An 8,470-nucleotide genomic window follows, 5' to 3' on the forward strand; every position below is an offset into this window, starting at 1 on the left:
CAAGGAATAAATAAATTAAAATTGGCTGAAAGGCTGACCTTTGTATAGAAATATCTTTTTTGAAAAATTTACACTGTCATGTCTTTTACAGAGAAAGCAAATAAAGGTTCCAAATCAGGATTCCAAAAAGAATGGAAAGGGAAAGAAAGCAAACAGACTGTAAAAAAAAAAAAAAAAAATAGAAGAAAAAAACAATTTCAGAAGGTACATGAGAAAGTAGTGTTTCCCACAGAATTAGAATCTATGTGTGGCAGTAGCCAACAACTTTCCTTTTTTATTTTTTTATTTTTTTTATTTTTAAGTCTGTAATCACAGCACAGGCGAAACTCACCATGAGTTATTCTTAGTGGTTTAATGTAACAAGGAAATAATATTTTGTTACAGTACTTTTTGGGGGGAGTATCTGTCTTTACATGAGTTTGGATATTTCTGTCAACTTTCATTTTTTCTCAGCTACGTTTCCCCTGAGCATTTTAGTTAGTTACTACAAAATCAGAAAAGAACTGAGGAAGGGTGGAGGGGACAGACAGATGGACAAATGAAGGAAATGGGGAAACAAAGGTGGTTTATATTATTAAAAAATAAACTTAATAATTCTCAAAATTTTGAATATCTCCCTTTTTATTATGAGCATTTTGTTGTAATTCTACCTTCGACAGTACATTTTATATTATGAAATTACTTTTAATACTTAAGTACAGTAAATATCAGATACTAGGTAGGTGGATTCAACCTCTGCCTAAGAAATGTTCTGGTAAAATATCTGTACTTTTACTCAAGTATAGCTTTTAGGTATTGAATTAATCACTTGTCATTTCTATCTTTCGGCAGTGGTTTGAGTCGTGGCGTGGATAATTGATCAGTTGATCTGGTCAAAGCTAAACCAGATCGGATGGAGGAGCTGGCCACCTGCTGCAGGGTGAGTGAATGTAAACTCTTAGACCCAGCACAATGAACGGTTCATTTTCATTATTAGTGCACCTGACGTTTTACTGCACCATCTGTGACAACAGCTTACTCTGCACTCTGACAGTTTAAAAATAACCCATTGTATATATATTTAAATAGTGCTCCCAATGACTGGTCCATCTCCAAAAACAGAAAATTCATTTGTGACAACCAGAACGTTTTCATTCTAAAATCGTCAAATACAGCCACTTGTTAGTGATACCTGCATCAGACACTGATGCCAAAAACTGCCTCTCGTGTTGTAAAGATATGCTACTGGTTGGCCGCACAGCACTTGGCATGACAGTATGATATGTGGATGGGAGGTGTCAGTAGAGACCGAGGCCAAACAGAACCTGTCACAGCCAAATGATTTGCCGCTGGACCGCGTCGGGTTGAAACACTGATAACATGGTAATTTAAGGACCTGGAAGGTACCTTAAAGACAGGCAGGAGGGGTGGTGGATGAGTGTTATAAACTTCATTCTTTAACCCGGGCGCCAGTGTTTTCTTCCAGAATATAGAACTACTCCACCAATTTTTTTTTTTTTCCCTAATCCTAACCGCATGCTTTTGACAAAACCACTGGTTGTGGCCCAAGGGGAAGTCCACCAACAAAGCGTAAAGTGGTGAAATCTGACAACTTGGGATGAAAACATGTTGTGGTGGTAGATAATTTGATCATGGCAGTCCACCACAAACAAATGAATATGCAGGAAACCCCAGAGAGACATGGATCAAGAGAAGAAGTGCAGAGGGCCAAAAGCGACTACTTATGCAGAGGACCCAGAATTTGGTGCTACGGCCCTGGCCATGAATGCATCATAATAACAAATACAGGAGAGAATAAAGTATTGTTTTTTAATAATGTAGTTGCAATTTAAAGTTTGTAATAAGCACTTTGGTGTCATCTCTGGATAACCTGCTTGTTTCAAAGCCACAGGCACAATCTCTCTGAAACTAAATGTAAAGTTTAAAAAAAGATGTCAGTTTTAATTATAGTAAATTCTAAAGGAAAACCCTGCAGGTCTCCCTTTCTGTTGCTCAGTGGCGTGAAGAGGGGGGCGGGTACCGTGCATGGGTAAACCTGCCTCTCTAATAAGGTTTAGTACCAGAGGGGGTGAGACAAAGAACAAGACGTCCAAATAACGAGTTAGATGTATAAGCCTGCAGCTGACAACGCAACACGCGGGTTTTCCTCTGCGGTCTCCATCAAGGCGTCGGAGGAGAGGCAGCTGCTTGCAGTCAGGATGAAGCTGGTTATCATGTGCTTGTGCATTGTGCATTTGTCCTTGGCCAGCGCAGGACTCTCTGTACGCAACGATCTGCAAACTGCCCACAACAATGTGACAGTCAGCTGGAGGAAAGCCTCTCAGAGTACAGGTGAGTTCATGTTGTGCTCATTTCTACAGTTCATTTTTTTCCACTGCTGCAGGGTTTATAGTCGGATAAAACTGGTAATAAAAGAAGAGGTTAATTCAAACAATAATTAACACTAAACTAATAATAGGTTAGATTAAGAAAATAATGAAAATCACAACAAACTAGCCACGCACAGTTATTAAGACAAGAGTAAGACATTCCCACAATTAACATACATATATAATAAATTCAGACATATTCATATGAAGGGAAAAAAAGTTCTGAATATCATTATCGATTAAAAATTATTTAGCAATAAACTTTTTTGTGCCAAAATTATGTTTTTTTAATGGTTATTTTGAGGATGTAAATTTATTTTTAGCCTAATTTATATCACTAAGGGACTGTACTTTACATAGCGGGGTGGCTGTGGTGTTTGTGTTTTATCCTGACCCTTTCCCGGAGCTACATACTTTTTTCCTTGAGCCTCCCTGAGTGGCATAACCTAACTTTACCATAAATAACAATCTTTCACAGTTTGTGGCTATGATGAATGATCTGATTTTGGAGATTTTTCAGAAAAATGCTCCTTAAAAACCCATTTACAGGTTTGGGGGTTCTGGGGTTATTTCGAATAAAATCCTAATTCAACCATTTAAAGTTGAATTTACTTAATTCAAAAACTCCCTTCACATGCTTAAAAAAAGAAGACCCATTCCCTCTTGTGAGTAATGAACAGTCCCTAAAAAGCCTTCTTTTTCAGTTGAGCTTTAAAGTGCATACAGTCTGTCATTCCATGATTTAAGGAATTAATAAGCCAAGTTGGCAACACTGAACACACTGCTCTAAAAGAAAGAGCTGATTTTACAACACAATGACAATAATAATTTTATCTCAATTATCTTGTTTTAATTATTGTTGGAGGCCAAAATTTTAATTAAAATGGCATTCAAGAAATTGCTCAGCCCTAATGTGAAGGCTGTCAATCAATCTGTGGTACTTTGTCCTCATAAATGAAGTTAAAGTGATCTTTTGGTCTTGCTAAAACATAACCTCAAACCATGTACATAATGTACTCTGGGGTGGGGCTTCAGGGCATTGCTTTAGACTCCTCTTGAGTTAAAGAACTAACACTGACACAGTGTTAAATAATTAACTATTTTGAAAGTGTTAATTTAACTCTGTAGAGTGTGGAGCTATATAAACCCTGAAAAAGTGTTAAAATTAACTCTGTGGGAGTTGAATCAACACTCCACTTTTTGCTGTGCAGTGTGACAGATATGATAAATACATGAGACTGATCTCTGAAGCTATGACATAATCCATATACATAATGTGATATCATATGGAAAACATGCTTATGGTAACGGTATTTGATGGATTTTTTTCCTAACAAGACGGTATGACAGCATAAATTCAGAAGAGTTCTAACTCTTACTGTTGACTGCAGAATTGTGCACATATAGGATTACAGAAAGAGTAACAGAAGCACCAATAACAGGTTCAAATTCTAAAGCCTAAAATGTCAGGCAGCTCTTGACACAGCAAGATTTGGAGGCAGGAGGCTCAACATAGTGCAAAGCATGCATACAGTATGTCAACATGGGAACACACTGGGCCAATCTTCAAAAGCAAAACTGTTTTTTGAATGTATAATGTTAATTATTTTTTACATTTGGTGCTAGCTGTACCACTTTTACATCTGGTTTTAATGTCTTAATTGGATGATTAAATTGTTTAATTGCTGTTATTCCATCATCATCACTGTGAATTTGCAGTAAATTTAATGGCCTGACAAAAAGCGGCAAGATCCCTCAGCTTTCTAGTATTGAGTACATTAAGTCTTGTCAGTCCCAGCGGGGCTGCTACAAAGATGTTCAAGTGTTTAGATTAATCTCTTCAAAAAAAGTCCCATAGGTTGTTACAGCACCTGTGTCTGATCACGTAATTTATTTCACTAATAAATTTATACTGTAGGTGCAAATTCTCTGAGTTTCAAATCCAGTGCCTTCATGCACTTTTATACTTTTATTAGTATAGTATTAGTATTAGTATTAGTATTTTTTTATTTTTACTATTTAATATAAACCATATGTGCATTAGAGTTGCCTGTATAAAGAATACAGATAATCATAAGCTGAGATGCAGCTGGTAACAGGAATCAGACACTACCAGCTCCCCAGGGGATCTGGGAGACGACCTCTGGTGGACAGAGAAGGAAATGACAGAAAGCTGCAGAGAACCACCTTGTATAAACTTGTATGGTTTGTCTTGTGATTACAGAATAATTATAATAAAATCTTGACATAACAGGTTTTATTTCCCAGTGTACTGAAAACATTTACAATACATGATGATGAGCAGGGATACTCAACTTGCTTAGCTTTGGGGCCACTTCCAAAATGATAGGAGACGAGGGGGCAGTCACAGCGGCCCCATATGTGTTTCTATGATTCTAGGACATTTCAAGGATTCTAGAACATTTCTAGGATATTGGGACATTTCTAGGTAGAAAGAACTTTCTCAGTTTTTTTTGGTCATTTCTAGGATGTTAGGATGTTTTTAGAATTTTAGGATTCTAATTTTAGTTTCTAGGATTTTGGGATGTTTCGAGGTATTTTAGGAACTTTCTCAGATTAGGGCATTTCTCAGATTTTAGGACACTTCTAGGATTTTAGGACATCTCTAGGATTCTAGGATGTTTCTAGGATTCTAGGGCATTTCTAGGATCATAGGCCATTTATAGGATTCTAGGGCCTTTCTAGGATTTCAAGACAATAGGGACATAGCTGAGTCGGGGATTGCGGTCCTCCACCAGTGCTTTTATTGATAAACAGGCTCTGTTTTGATGCTGTTTTACGCTCTCTGGCACCTTATGTATTCTAAAAGTACATAAACAAGTGTGATCAATTTATTTTTATTGTAAATTAGTAAATGGGTGGGGGAGGATTTAGTCCTCAGGCCATAATGTGAGTATCACTGTATTAGAATATTAGGGCTACTGTGTCTCAGATGCAACAGGTGGATGTGGTGACCGAGCCTTAGTTTGCGTTTTTCATGTATTGCTATTACATTCAAGCAGCGGTGATAACTAAGTAAATTTACTCAACTACTGTACAGTCTCGTGTTTTATTTGGGTGTTTCCATTTTGTGCTACGTTATTCTTGTACTCTACTACTTTCTTATAAATACTGTAGTTTTTACTCCATTTGACAGCTATAGCTAATTTTTCAAATTTTAGGCTCTGAATACCCACATAAGTGTTGTGTAAATAGGGTGGTAATTATGTGATTAATGTGATATTTATAAAATATACATTTAAAACTGACAGGGTCCAGTCTGCATAATAAGTTCTTGGATGCAGGTGTACATTCGTCCCTCAAATAAAAACATAAATGTGGAAGAGGACTTTTATTTTGATGACATGAAAGATATTTCCACCAAAAAAATTAGCAGAAAAATTCACCAGACTGCACAAAATTAAAGTGTTTATTGAGTGTGGACTCCAGTCCCCTGTTTCATAAGTGTCACCCAATGTTGACACAAAACCACCCTTGAATACTTTTACTTTTGATACAATAAGTATTCTTTTGATAACACAAAAAAAAACATATGGATGTTTCAAAGGTTGCTGTTTATTTAAATAATATTAGCTATAAGATTCTAAAGTCCAGTAATTGTAATACATGAAAAGCACCATCTGGGACAAATGGTAACCTCAGACTGGACACAAAGCAATCTCTGGCAGAGATGTTCTGCATTTTTATCTCCTAAAATCAGTCTTGATGTTGTTTCAGCAGAATCTTTGAACCTAGGCAGACAGAGATCGCTGTTTGCGAGGAGAGGACAGTACGAACGACAAAGGATCCATGCACAGGTAAGACCTGTGTGGTTATATTACAGTCACATAGAGTATAGACATATACGGTTAACAGGAAGTATTTGTGCCATGCAATACTTTATTTAATTATCTGTAAGGGTTATTTTTGTGATTTATATACACTGCACATTGGTTTTTATGATCTCAATTGAGACATAATTGAAAAAAGTCCAATGCCACACATTTGACAAATTACATGACAATGGGCTACTTACAGTTGTTGCACTTGTCTGTGCAGGTTTGTTTTTTTCTCTCTTTTTGATAATTTTATGTCTCTTTGTAGTTTTCTGCATCTTTTTTTATTTTGCCCCTTTTTGTTTTGTTTTTTTTCTTCTGTCATGGTCATGTGTCTTTTCTCTGGTAATTTTGTGTCTTGTTTGTTTTGCCCCTCTTTGTCATTGTGAGTCTCTGTATATCTTATTTGCATCCTTTTTTTGTTGTTTTGTGTCTCTTTGAGGTCATTTTGTGTCTCTAAATGGTTGCTTTACCCCTTTTAGTCTTTATTTTGAGACTCTGTTTCTCTGTTTTGCATCTCTTTGTAGTCATTTTATGTCTTTTGTTGTTGTTCTGCCCCTTTTTGTGGTTATTGTGAGTCTCTTTGTGGACTTTTTGTGTCTCTTGGTAGTTTTATGTTTCTTTGTGGTCATTTTGAACCTCTTTGTAGTTGCTTTGTATCTCTTTGTGGTCGTTTTTGTCTTTTGCTGGTTGATCCATGTTAATTTTAGTGACATCTTGCAGATGAAGGCCATGGGTGCCCAAAAGACTTTGGGCCCCTGAGTCTGTGCCTGGTAGGCCCATTCATTAATCCATCCATGCATCTGAACATAAAACAGAGAAAAAATAGAGTTTTTAGCTTTTAATAAATAAAACCAAAACTTTTTAAACATCAAAAAAAGGTTGAATATAATACTGTAACACTTGATTCTGTGCACCCACATTCACCAATTTGCCTCCCTCCGTGTGTTTTCTCAACTTTCCAGAAGCCCAAAGTCCCTGTTCCTCCAAAAGTCGGCCCCCCTCCTTCTAAAGTTGCACCCAAACCTGCAAAACTCAAATGTTCCCAACTTTCACAGAGCTGTGTGCCCCAGTCTGGCTGCTGTGACCCACGTGTCAGTTGCCACTGCCGTTTCTTCAATACAATCTGCTTCTGCCGGAGGATAAAGTCGTAATACAAGGAGAGAACATAAAGGACACAAAATACACCAGAAACAGAGATACCATCACCCATGCTGCCACATCACGTCAAAACACAAACTGACGCATCACATGGATGGGACAGAAGGCATCATCTCACCGAGTCATCCTCTCGAGACAGTAAATGTACATTTGAAGGAGTTTAAAAAACTTTTATACCTCTTGTGAAAGGCTCTGAACTATACTTACGTTATATTATCAGTATTATCATTATTGCTATGCTTATTTTTGATGTTGCTGAAGTAGCATTTCAGCAGTGTTTTAGCACTGACTACATATATTTACTGTATATGTTTTGAATTTTTTTGTTTTGTTTACAGTATTATGACTTTACCTTTTTAAACTGCATAAGTGAGCTTTATCTGATTAAAGTAATTCTGTATTAAGCCAAAGTTACAGACATTTGATAGCAATCAGATATTGAATTTATTAATTGCAGTTGTGCTTTTTCATGTTATTGCTCCCCTGCAAATAAATTCATACCACATGACCTCTTCAACTGATTGTCTCTAGCTGCCATCTTTACCATGTCATCTTTGGGTTCACCTCAACAAGTCCTAAGTTATGAGCACAGGTGCAAACCCCCACGTAAGGTAAAAACAAAGGACAACAGTACATTACAGTAAGGTAATGGGGAATTTGCCCTCTTGCCAAGAGTGAGATGAGAAAATTGCTAATAGGGGAGAGAGGGGGCAATTGTAACAATTTTTGCTTTTGATGTCATAACTCAAAAACCCTAAATTAATGGGTGTTTTTTATGTAGGTAACTATACTAACAAACTATACTAATTATATGTGTTCTACTTGTTAACAGTCATCATAATATTGATTGAAATGATAGAATTCAAATGTTTCATCTTTCCTCACATGCAGAGCCGATTCTAGCTTCACATAAAATACTTTCATATAAATACCAAGGATCACAATAAGCTCCCAAGAGTATAGATATTTTTAAAACAATTTAGTTGAAACCAAGGAAGCAATTGAATGAAATATTCATAGGAGCAAACTCTAGTGTGCGGACATGTTTGTTTTGGGGTTTTTTTCATTTGTTTTTCTTTCCAGAAGCATTCCTGTTCCCATACG

The 8,470-nt window shown here is 36.6% G+C and overlaps 1 protein-coding gene across 2 annotated transcripts; it reads left to right on the forward strand.

The window, feature by feature from the left end:
• Window positions 1–2,198: 2,198 nt before the first annotated feature.
• On the forward strand, window positions 2,199–7,495 carry LOC121961007 (agouti-signaling protein-like). Of its 2 annotated transcripts, none has more exons than XM_042510910.1 (3): window positions 2,199–2,331; window positions 6,108–6,187; window positions 7,171–7,495. In XM_042510910.1, exons 1-3 carry the CDS (start codon window positions 2,199–2,201, stop codon window positions 7,357–7,359), a joined length of 402 nt encoding a protein of 133 aa, XP_042366844.1. In that variant the 3' UTR covers window positions 7,360–7,495. The 2 variants fall into 2 exon arrangements, with proteins under 2 accessions (XP_042366844.1, XP_042366845.1); XM_042510911.1 differs by having other exon boundaries at window positions 6,111–6,187.
• The last annotated feature ends 975 nt before the right edge of the window (window positions 7,496–8,470 follow it).

Source organism: Plectropomus leopardus, chromosome 21 (genome assembly GCF_008729295.1).
Source record: "Plectropomus leopardus isolate mb chromosome 21, YSFRI_Pleo_2.0, whole genome shotgun sequence".
Classification (NCBI taxonomy): Eukaryota; Metazoa; Chordata; class Actinopteri; order Perciformes; family Serranidae; genus Plectropomus; species Plectropomus leopardus.

Excerpts from the sequence above, each read along its gene's own strand:
- LOC121961007 (XM_042510910.1), top strand. The coding sequence starts at position 2,199 with ATGAAGCTGGTTATCATGTGCTTGTGCATTGTGCATTTGTCCTTGGCC. Across the intron at positions 2,332-6,107 it reads GAAAGCCTCTCAGAGTACAG|CAGAATCTTTGAACCTAGGC; the intron begins GTGAGTTCATGT and ends ATGTTGTTTCAG. Across the intron at positions 6,188-7,170 it reads GACAAAGGATCCATGCACAG|AAGCCCAAAGTCCCTGTTCC; the intron begins GTAAGACCTGTG and ends TCAACTTTCCAG.